We start from the raw sequence: 12,128 nt of genomic DNA on the forward strand, positions 1-12,128 counted from the left end.
TACACCCTCGCTGTGACTGTAACACTACATTCTGCACCCTCTCCTTTCCTTCTCTATCAACGGTATGCTTTGTCTGTACAGCGCGCGAGAAACAATACTTTTCACTGTATCCCCATACACGGGACAATAATAAATCAAATCAAATATTGAGAACATCAGAAATAGGAGCAGGAGTCGGCCATCTAGCCCTTCGAGCCTGCCCCGCCATTCAATAAGATCATGGCTGATCTGAAGTGGATCAGTTCCACTTTCCCGCTTTCTCCCCTTAACTCCCCTGTCTATCAGAAACCTATCTACCCGTGATTTAAATATATTCAGCGAGGCAGCCTCCACCACTTCAACGGGCAGAGAATTCCAGAGATTCACCACCCTTTGAGTGAAGAATTTCCTCCTCAACTCCGTTCTAAACCGCCCCCCCTTTATCTTGAGGCTGTGCCCTCTAGTCCTACTGTCCTTTCTGACCTCAGTGGTTAGTAAGTTGATGGAGAGGATTCTGAGGGACAGGATTTCTGAGCACTTAGAGAAGTTTAGAACGATCAGGAATAGTCAGCGCAGCTTTGTCAAGGGCAGGTTGTGCCTTCCGAGCCCAGTTAAGTTCCTTGAAAATGTGACTGAACACATTGACGAAGGAAGGGCGGTGGATGCGGTTTACGTGGACTTCAGCAAGGCGTTCGATAAGGTTCCCCCATGCAAGACTTCTTGAGAAGGTGAGAGGGCATGGGATCCAAGGGGCTTTGGCCTTGTGGATCCAGAACTGGCTGGGCCCCGCAGAAGGCAGAGAGTGGTTGTGGAGGGGTCTTTCTCTGCATGGAGGTCGGTCACCCAATGGAGTGCCCCAGGGATCTGTCCCAGGACCCTTACTCTCTCTGTGATAAACGACCTGGATGAGGAAGTGGAGGGATGGGTTGGTAAGTTTGCCGACGATACGAAGGTTGGTGGTGTTGTGGATGGTCTGGAGGGACGTCAGAAGTTGCAGCGAGACATCGACAGGATGCAAGACTGGGCGGAGAAGTGGCGGATGGACTTCAACCCGGATAAATGTGTAGTGGTCCATTTTGGCAGGTCCAGTGGGATGAAGGGGTACAACATCAAGGGTAGGAGTCTTAGCAGTGTAGAGGATCAGAAGGATCTTGGGGTCCGGGTCCACAGGACTCTGAAATCGGCCTCGCAGGTGGAGGATGTGGTTAAGAAGGCATCTGGGCTTCATCACTCGAGGGATTGAGTTTAGGAGTCGGGAGGTAATGCTGCAACTTTATAAGACCCTGGTCAGACCCCACTTGGAGAACTGTGCTCAGTTCTGGTCCCCTCACTACAGGAAGGATGTGGAAGCTATTGAGAGGGTGCAGAGGAGATTTACAAGGATGTTGCCTGGATTGGGAGGCATGCCTTATGAGGATAGGTCGAGGGAGCTCGGTCTTTTCTCCCTGGAGAGACGAAGGATGAGGGGGTGACCTGATAGAGGTTTATAAGATGTTGAGAGGTATAGATAGGGTGGACTCTCGGAGGCTATTTCCCAGGGCTGAAATGGTCACTACGAGAGGGACACAGGTTTAAGGTGCTGGGGAGCAGGTACAGAGGAGATGTCAGGGGTAAGTTTTTCACTCAGAGGGGGGTGAGTGAGTGGAATCGGCTGCTGTTGGTGGTGGTGGAGGTGGATTCGAGAGGGTCTTTTAAGAGACTTCCGGATGAGTACGTGGGATTTAATGGGATTGAGGGTTATAGATAGGCCTGGTAGGGAGGGATATCATCAGCGCAACTTGTGGGCCGAAGGGCCTGTTTGTGCTATAGTTTTCCTATGTTTCTATAATCTCGTGAACCTCAATCAGATCAACCCCTGAGTCTTCTCTGCGCCAGAGAGATGGCAGCTGGAGGTGAGGTGATGCATTTTGGAAGGTCTAATACAGATAGGAAATATACAGTAAATGGCAGAACCCTTCAGAGTATTGATAGGCAGAGGGATCTGGGCGTACAGGTACACAGAGTATTGATAGGCAGAGGGATCTGGGTGTACAGGTACACAGAGTATTGATAGGCAGAGGGATCTGGGCGTACAGGTACACAGAGTATTGATAGGCAGAGGGATCTGGGCGTACAGGTACACAGAGTATTGATAGGCAGAGGGATCTGGGCGTACAGGTACACAGAGTATTGATAGGCAGAGGGATCTGGGCGTACAGGTACACAGAGTATTGATAGGCAGAGGGATCTGGGCGTACAGGTACACAGAGTATTGATAGGCAGAGGGATCTGAGCGTACAGGTACACAGAGTACTGATAGGCAGAGGGATCTGAGCGTACAGGTACACAGAGTATTGATAGGCAGAGGGATCTGGGTGTACAGGTACACAGGTCACTGAAAGTGGCAACGCAGGTGGAGAAGGGAGTCAGGAAGGCATACGGCATGCTTGCCTTCATCGGCCGGGGCACTGAGTTTAAAAATTGACAAGTCACGTTGCAGCTTTATAGAACCTTAGACCTCATTCCCCTGGACACAGCCCTGTCTGGGAGCACACTCGGAGAGTGGGGGCTCGCTCGGAGAACAGGGGCTCGCTCGGAGAGTGGGGGCTCGCTCTCTCTCACACACACACACTCACGTCACAAAACTGATAGCGTCAGCAGTCATGGTCACACTCTCCATCAGTCCAATCTTCCCAATGGCCGCCGTCAGGTTTATCCGAGGGTCCGAAATGTTCCGGAAACTCAACTCGATCCTTGGGGAAGCCGAGTATTGGACAATGGCAAACTGAGAGGGAGAGATATCGCAGTGAGAATGGACCAGTTCCCTCAATACAACTCCCTTCCCATAGCCCTGTATCAATCCCCAAACTAATCCCACTGCCCCCGCTCTCTCCCCATAGCCCTGTATCAATCCCCAAACTAATCCCACTGCCCCCGCTCTCTCCCCATAGCCCTGTATCAATCCCCAAACTAATCCCACTGCCCCCGCTCTCTCCCCATAGCCCTGTATCAATCCCCAAACTAATCCCACTGCCCCCGCTCTCTCCCCATAGCCCTGTATCAATCCCCAAACTAATCCCACTGCCCCGCTCTCTCCCCATAGCCCTGTATCAATCCCCAAACTAATCCCACTGCCCCGCTCTCTCCCCATAGCTCAATCCCCAAACTAATCCCACTGCCCCCGCTCTCTCCCCATAGCCCTGTATCAATCCCCAAACTAATCCCACTGCCCCGCTCTCTCCCCATAGCCCTGTATCAATCCCCAAACTAATCCCACTGCCCCCGCTCTCTCCCCATAGCTCAATCCCCAAACTAATCCCACTGCCCCACTCTCTCCCCATAGCCCTGTATCAATCCCCAAACTAATCCCACTGCCCCGCTCTCTCCCCATAGCCCTGTATCAATCCCCAAACTAATCCCACTGCCCCCCGCTCTCTCCCCATAGCCCTGTATCAATCCCCAAACTAATCCCACTGCCCCGCTCTCTCCCCATAGCCCTGTATCAATCCCCAAACTAATCCCACTGCCCCCGCTCTCTCCCCATAGCCCTGTATCAATCCCCAAACTAATCCCACTGCCCCCGCTCTCTCCCCATAGCCCTGTATCAATCCCCAAACTAATCCCACTGCCCCGCTCTCTCCCCATAGCCCTGTATCAATCCCCAAACTAATCCCACTGCCCCCCGCTCTCTCCCCATAGCCCTGTATCAATCCCCAAACTAATCCCACTGCCCCGCTCTCTCCCCATAGCCCTGTATCAATCCCCAAACTAATCCCACTGCCCCGCTCTCTCCCCATAGCCCTGTATCAATCCCCAAACTAATCCCACTGCCCCCCGCTCTCTCCCCATAGCCCTGTATCAATCCCAAAACTAATCCCACTGCCCCCCGCTCTCTCCCCATAGCTCAATCCCCAAACTAATCCCACTGCCCCCCCGCTCTCTCCCCATAGCCCTGTATCAATCCCCAAACTAATCCCACTGCCCCCCGCTCTCTCCCCATAGCTCAATCCCCAAACTAATCCCACTGCCCCGCTCTCTCCCCATAGCCCTGTATCAATCCCCAAACTAATCCCACTGCCCCGCTCTCTCCCCATAGCCCTGTATCAATCCCCAAACTAATCCCACTGTCCCGCTCTCTCCCCATAGCTCAATCCCCAAACTAATCCCACTGCCCCCCGCTCTCTCCCCATAGCCCTGTATCAATCCCCAAACTAATCCCACTGCTCCCGCTCTCTCCCCATAGCCCTGTATCAATCCCCAAACTAATCCCACTGCCCCGCTCTCTCCCCATAGCCCTGTATCAATCCCCAAACTAATCCCACTGTCCCGCTCTCTCCCCATAGCTCAATCCCCAAACTAATCCCACTGCCCCCCGCTCTCTCCCCATAGCCCTGTATCAATCCCCAAACTAATCCCACTGCTCCCGCTCTCTCCCCATAGCCCTGTATCAATCCCCAAACTAATCCCACTGCCCCGCTCTCTCCCCATAGCCCTGTATCAATCCCCAAACTAATCCCACTGCCCCGCTCTCTCCCCATAGCCCTGTATCAATCCCCAAACTAATCCCACTGTCCCCGCTCTCTCCCCATAGCCCTGTATCAATCCCCAAACTAATCCCACTGCCCCCGCTCTCTCCCCATAGCCCTGTATCAATCCCCAAACTAATCCCACTGCCCCCGCTCTCTCCCCATAGCCCTGTATCAATCCCCAAACTAATCCCACTGCCCCCGCTCTCTCCCCATAGCTCAATCCCCAAACTAATCCCACTGTCCCCGCTCTCTCCCCATAGCCCTGTATCAATCCCCAAACTAATCCCACTGCCCCCCGCTCTCTCCCCATAGCCCTGTATCAATCCCCAAACTAATCCCACTGCCCCCGCTCTCTCCCCATAGCTCAATCCCCAAACTAATCCCACTGCCCCCGCTCTCTCCCCATAGCCCTGTATCAATCCCCAAACTAATCCCACTGCCCCCGCTCTCTCCCCATAGCCCTGTATCAATCCCCAAACTAATCCCACTGCCCCGCTCTCTCCCCATAGCCCTGTATCAATCCCCAAACTAATCCCACTGCCCCCGCTCTCTCCCCATAGCTCAATCCCCAAACTAATCCCACTGCCCCCGCTCTCTCCCCATAGCCCTGTATCAATCCCCAAACTAATCCCACTGCCCCCGCTCTCTCCCCATAGCTCAATCCCCAAACTAATCCCACTGCCCCCGCTCTCTCCCCATAGCCCTGTATCAATCCCCAAACTAATCCCACTGCCCCGCTCTCTCCCCATAGCTCAATCCCCAAACTAATCCCACTGCCCCGCTCTCTCCCCATAGCCCTGTATCAATCCCCAAACTAATCCCACTGCCCCGCTCTCTCCCCATAGCCCTGTATCAATCCCCAAACTAATCCCACTGTCCCCGCTCTCTCCCCATAGCCCTGTATCAATCCCCAAACTAATCCCACTGCCCCGCTCTCTCCCCATAGCCCTGTATCAATCCCCAAACTAATCCCACTGTCCCCGCTCTCTCCCCATAGCCCTGTATCAATCCCCAAACTAATCCCACTGCCCCGCTCTCTCCCCATAGCCCTGTATCAATCCCCAAACTAATCCCACTGCCCCGCTCTCTCCCCATAGCCCTGTATCAATCCCCAAACTAATCCCACTGCCCCCACTCTCTCCCCATAGCCCTGTATCGATCCCCAAACTAATCCCACTGTCCCCCGCTCTCTCCCCATAGCCCTGTATCAATCCCCAAACTAATCCCACTGTCCCCCGCTCTCTCCCCATAGCCCTGTATCAATCCCCAAACTAATCCCACTGCCCCGCTCTCTCCCCATAGCCCTGTATCGATCCCCAAACTAATCCCACTGCCCCGCTCTCTCCCCATAGCCCTGTATCTATCCCCAAACTAATCCCACTGCCCCCACTCTCTCCCCATAGCCCTGTATCGATCCCCAAACTAATCCACTGTCCCCCGCTCTCTCCCCATAGCCCTGTATCGATCCCCAAACTAATCCCACTGCCCCCCGCTCTCTCCCCATAGCTCAATCCCCAAACTAATCCCACTGCCCCGCTCTCTCCCCATAGCCCTGTATCAATCCCCAAACTAATCCCACTGCCCCCGCTCTCTCCCCATAGCCCTGTATCAATCCCCAAACTAATCCCACTGCCCCCCCGCTCTCTCCCCATAGCCCTGTATCAATCCCCAAACTAATCCCACTGTCCCGCTCTCTCCCCATAGCCCTGTATCAATCCCCAAACTAATCCCACTGCCCCGCTCTCTCCCCATAGCCCTGTATCAATCCCCAAACTAATCCCACTGTCCCCCCGCTCTCTCCCCATAGCCCTGTATCAATCCCCAAACTAATCCCACTGTCCCCCCGCTCTCTCCCCATAGCCCTGTATCAATCCCCAAACTAATCCCACTGCCCCCCGCTCTCTCCCCATAGCCCTGTATCAATCCCCAAACTAATCCCACTGCCCCGCTCTCTCCCCATAGCTCAATCCCCAAACTAATCCCACTGTCCCCGCTCTCTCCCCATAGCCCTGTATCAATCCCCAAACTAATCCCACTGCCCCCGCTCTCTCCCCATAGCCCTGTATCAATCCCCAAACTAATCCCACTGCCCCCCGCTCTCTCCCCATAGCTCAATCCCCAAACTAATCCCACTGTCCCCCGCTCTCTCCCCATAGCCCTGTATCAATCCCCAAACTAATCCTACTGCCCCGCTCTCTCCCCATAGCCCCGTATCAATCCCCAAACTAATCCCACTGTCCCGCTCTCTCCCCATAGCCCTGTATCAATCCCCAAACTAATCCCACTGCCCCGCTCTCTCCCCATAGCCCTGTATCAATCCCCAAACTAATCCCACTGCCCCCGCTCTCTCCCCATAGCCCTGTATCAATCCCCAAACTAATCCCACTGCCCCCGCTCTCTCCCCATAGCCCTGTATCAATCCCCAAACTAATCCCACTGCCCCCGCTCTCTCCCCATAGCCCTGTATCAATCCCCAAACTAATCCCACTGTCCCACTCTCTCCCCATAGCCCTGTATCAATCCCCAAACTAATCCCACTGCCCCCGCTCTCTCCCCATAGCCCTGTATCAATCCCCAAACTAATCCCACTGCCCCCGCTCTCTCCCCATAGCCCTGTATCAATCCCCAAACTAATCCCACTGTCCCGCTCTCTCCCCATAGCCCTGTATCAATCCCCAAACTAATCCCACTGCCCCGCTCTCTCCCCATAGCCCTGTATCAATCCCCAAACTGATCCCACTGCCCCGCTCTCTCCCCATAGCTCAATCCCCAAACTAATCCCACTGCCCCGCTCTCTCCCCATAGCCCTGTATCAATCCCCAAACTAATCCCACTGCCCCCCCGCTCTCTCCCCATAGCTCAATCCCCAAACTAATCCCACTGCCCCCGCTCTCTCCCCATAGCCCGGTATCAATCCCCAAACTAATCCCACTGTCCCCCCGCTCTCTCCCCATAGCCCTGTATCAATCCCCAAACTAATCCCACTGCCCCGCTCTCTCCCCATAGCCCTGTATCAATCCCCAAACTAATCCCACTGTCCCGCTCTCTCCCCATAGCCCTGTATCAATCCCCAAACTAATCCCACTGCCCCGCTCTCTCCCCATAGCCCTGTATCAATCCCCAAACTAATCCCACTGCCCCCGCTCTCTCCCCATAGCCCTGTATCAATCCCCAAACTAATCCCACTGCCCCACTCTCTCCCCATAGCCCTGTATCAATCCCCAAACTAATCCCACTGCCCCGCTCTCTCCCCATAGCTCAATCCCCAAACTAATCCCACTGCCCCGCTCTCTCCCCATAGCCCTGTATCAATCCCCAAACTAATCCCACTGCCCCCCGCTCTCTCCCCATAGCTCAATCCCCAAACTAATCCCACTGCCCCCGCTCTCTCCCCATAGCCCTGTATCAATCCCCAAACTAATCCCACTGCCCCCGCTCTCTCCCCATAGCCCTGTATCAATCCCCAAACTAATCCCACTGCCCCCGCTCTCTCCCCATAGCTCAATCCCCAAACTAATCCCACTGCCCCGCTCTCTCCCCATAGCCCTGTATCAATCCCCAAACTAATCCCACTGCCCCGCTCTCTCCCCATAGCCCTGTATCAATCCCCAAACTAATCCCACTGCCCCCGCTCTCTCCCCATAGCCCTGTATCAATCCCCACACTAATCCCACTGCCCCGCTCTCTCCCCATAGCCCTGTATCAATCCCCAAACTAATCCCAGTGCCCCCGCTCTCTCCCCATAGCTCAATCCCCAAACTAATCCCACTGCCCCCACTCTCTCCCCATAGCCCTGTATCAATCCCCAAACTAATCCCAGTGCCCCCGCTCTCTCCCCATAGCTCAATCCCCAAACTAATCCCACTGCCCCCACTCTCTCCCCATAGCCCTGTATCAATCCCCAAACTAATCCCACTGCCCCGCTCTCTCCCCATAGCCCTGTATCAATCCCCAAACTAATCCCACTGCCCCGCTCTCTCCCCATAGCCCAATCCCCAAACTAATCCCACTGCCCCTCTCTCTCCCCATAGCCCTGTATCAATCCCCAAACTAATCCCACTGCCCCGCTCTCTCCCCATAGCCCTGTATCAATCCCCAAACTAATCCCACTGCCCCGATCTCTCCCCATAGCCCTGTATCAATCCCCAAACTAATCCCACTGCCCCCGCTCTCTCCCCATAGCCCTGTATCAATCCCCAAACTAATCCCACTGCCCCCGCTCTCTCCCCATAGCCCTGTATCAATCCCCAAACTAATCCCACTGCCCCGCTCTCTCCCCATAGCCCTGTATCAATCCCCAAACTAATCCCACTGTCCCCCGCTCTCTCCCCATAGCTCAATCCCCAAACTAATCCCACTGCCCCCCGCTCTCTCCCCATAGCTCAATCCCCAAACTAATCCTACTGCCCCCGCTCTCTCCCCATAGCCCTGTATCAATCCCCAAACTAATCCCACTGCCCCGTGCTCTCCCCATAGCCCTGTATCAATCCCCAAACTAATCCCACTGCCCCGCTCTCTCCCCATAGCCCTGTATCAATCCCCAAACTAATCCCACTGCCCCCGCTCTCTCCCCATAGCCCTGTATCAATCCCCAAACTAATCCCACTGCCCCGCTCTCTCCCCATAGCCCTGTATCAATCCCCAAACTAATCCCACTGTCCCCCGCTCTCTCCCCATAGCTCAATCCCCAAACTAATCCCACTGCCCCGCTCTCTCCCCATAGCTCAATCCCCAAACTAATCCCACTGCTCTCTGGCTATCCCCCACACCCCCTCTACCCCCCCCGGGCATCTTACGTTCATGGTCTTTTGGTCGGAGCTGTTAATCATGTTGGTCATAAACTGTTTATTCTTCTGCAGGTCGCGCTTTGAGAGACTGTTGGAACCGTCAAACAGGAATACCACATCCAGCATTACGTCGGGGCAATCTGCGGGGGAGGGGAACGGGGGGGGACAGGTTATGAAGGGCGTCCCACAGTCCACAGCCTGCCCAGCACCTCCCGAAATCAGCGACAAGTCCCTGTCCCGGGTCCCTGTGAGACAGCAGTGCTAACCCGCTGTGCTGTGGGGAATGGAACCCGGGTCCCTGTGAGACAGCAGCGCTAACCCGCTGTGCTGTGGGGAATGGAACCCGGGTCCCTGTGAGACAGCAGTGCTAACCCGCTGTGCTGCGGGGAATGGAACCCGGGTCCCTGTGAGGCAGCAGTGCTAACCCGCTGTGCTGTGGGGAATGGAACCCGGGTCCCTGTGAGACAGCAGCGCTAACCCGCTGTGCTGCGGGGAATGGAACCCGGGTCCCTGTGAGGCAGCAGTGCTAACCCGCTGTGCTGTGGGGAATGGAACCCGGGTCCCTGTGAGACAGCAGTGCTAACCCGCTGTGCTGCGGGGAATGGAACCCGGGTCCCTGTGAGACAGCAGTGCTAACCCGCTGTGCTGCGGGGAATGGAACCCGGGTCCCTGTGAGACAGCAGCGCTAACCCGCTGTGCTGCGGGGAATGGAACCCGGGTCCCTGTGAGACAGCAGCGCTAACCCGCTGTGCTGCGGGGAATGGAACCCGGGTCCCTGTGAGACAGCAGCGCTAACCCGCTGTGCTGTGGGGAATGGAACCCGGGTCCCTGTGAGACAGCAGTGCTAACCCGCTGTGCTGTGGGGAATGGAACCCGGGTCCCTGTGAGACAGCAGCGCTAACCCGCTGTGCTGTGGGGAATGGAACCCGGGTCCCTGTGAGACAGCAGCGCTAACCCGCTGTGCTGTGGGGAATGGAACCCGGGTCCCTGTGAGACAGCAGCGCTAACCCGCTGTGCTGTGGGGAATGGAACCCGGGTCCCTGTGAGACAGCAGCGCTAACCCGCTGTGCTGCGGGGAATGGAACCCGGGTCCCTGTGAGACAGCAGTGCTAACCCGCTGTGCTGTGGGGAATGGAACCCGGGTCCCTGTGAGACAGCAGTGCTAACCCGCTGTGCTGTGGGGAATGGAACCCGGGTCCCTGTGAGACAGCAGCGCTAACCTGCTGTGCTGTGGGGAATGGAACCCGGGTCCCTGTGAGACAGCAGTGCTAACCCGCTGTGCTGTGGGGAATGGAACCCGGGTCCCTGTGAGACAGCAGCGCTAACCCGCTGTGCTGTGGGGAATGGAACCCGGGTCCCTGTGAGACAGCAGTGCTAACCCGCTGTGCCGCACCGTTGGAGGGTCATTGCTGAGGGACATCCACACGCTCCCTCTATCTCTCCCTGTCTTTTTCCCCCGCTCTGTCTGTCTCCTTCTGTCCCTCCCTCTCCCTCCCCTCCTCTGACCCTCCCCCTGTCTCTCTCTCCCTCACACTCCCTCTGTCCCTCCCTCTGTCTCTCTCTCTCTCACACTCCTTCTATCCACATTCATTCCTTACCCTCTTTTCCAGGTCTCACGGTTCTCTGGAGATTCAGTTTGTTATCGAGCTCGAGGCAGCTTCCACTCAGATGGATGTTGGAGGCACAGGTCTGGGGGACACTGGGGGCACACACCTGGGAGAGAGGGAGGGAGGGAGAGAGACGGAGTGTGAGGGCGAGGAATAGAGAGAGAGAACAGTAAACACTGAGCGCCAAGAGAGAGAGAAAACTCAGAGAAGCCAAGATGCACCCAGCACACATAACTATCTCCAGCGCCGCACTGTGGGAGGGTCGGTGCTGAGGGAGCGCCGCACTGTGGGAGGGTCGGTGCTGAGGGAGCGCCGCACTGTGGGAGGGTCGGTGCTGAGGGAGTCCCGCACTGTGGGGAGGGTCGGTGCTGAGGGAGTCCCGCACTGTGGGAGGGTCGGTGCTGAGGGAGCGCCGCACTGTGGGGAGGGTCGGTGCTGAGGGAGTCCCGCACTGTGGGGAGGGTCGGTGCTGAGGGAGTCCCGCACTGTGGGAGGGTCGGTGCTGAGGGAGCGCCGCACTGTGGGGAGGGTCGGTGCTGAGGGAGTCCCGCACTGTGGGGAGGGTCGGTGCTGAGGGAGTCCCGCACTGTGGGGAGGGTCGGTGCTGAGGGAGTCCCGCACTGTGGGGAGGGTCGGTGCTGAGGGAGTCCCGCACTGTGGGGAGGGTCGGTGCTGAGGGAGTCCCGCACTGTGGGGAGGGTCGGTGCTGAGGGAGTCCCGCACTGTGGGGAGGGTCGGTGCTGAGGGAGCGCCGCACTGTGGGGAGGGTCGGTGCTGAGGGAGTCCCGCACTGTGGGGAGGGTCGGTGCTGAGGGAGTCCCGCACTGTGGGGAGGGTCGGTGCTGAGGGAGTCCCGCACTGTGGGGAGGGTCGGTGCTGAGGGAGCGCCGCACTGTGGGAGGGTCGGTGCTGAGGGAGTCCCGCACTGTGGGGAGGGTCGGTGCTGAGGGAGTCCCGCACTGTGGGAGGGTCGGTGCTGAGGGAGTCCCGCACTGTGGGGGGGTCGGTGCTGAGGGAGCCCCGCACTGTGGGGAGGGTCGGTGCTGAGGGAGTCCCGCACTGTGGGAGGGTCGGTGCTGAGGGAGTCCCGCACTGTGGGAGGGTCAGTGCTGAGGGAGCCGCGCACTGTGGGGAGGGTTGGTGCTGAGGGAGCGCCACACTGTGGGGAGGGTCGGTGCTGAGGGAGTCCCGCACTGTGGGGAGGGTCGGTGCTGAGGGAGCGCCACACTGTGGGGAGGGTCGGTGCT

General features: G+C 57.1%; 1 protein-coding gene across 1 annotated transcript in view; it reads right to left on the reverse strand.

Moving 5' to 3' along the window:
• Positions 1–10,987, reverse strand: part of LOC145340760 (integrin alpha-X-like) — a gene marked incomplete at both ends in the record, with an annotated part of 20,743 nt that extends 9,756 nt beyond the window's left edge. Inside the window, 3 exons of the mRNA XM_080185221.1 lie at positions 2,595–2,743; positions 9,284–9,414; positions 10,873–10,987. Coding sequence (XP_080041347.1) covers positions 2,595–2,743; positions 9,284–9,414; positions 10,873–10,987 — 395 coding nt within the window. The remainder of the gene's footprint in view (positions 1–2,594; positions 2,744–9,283; positions 9,415–10,872) is intronic.
• Between the last annotated feature and the right edge of the window lie 1,141 nt (positions 10,988–12,128).

This window comes from Carcharhinus amblyrhynchos, unplaced genomic scaffold (genome assembly GCF_965287045.1).
Source record: "Carcharhinus amblyrhynchos unplaced genomic scaffold, sCarAmb.v2.hapA chromosome_1396, whole genome shotgun sequence".
NCBI lineage: Eukaryota > Metazoa > Chordata > Chondrichthyes > Carcharhiniformes > Carcharhinidae > Carcharhinus > Carcharhinus amblyrhynchos.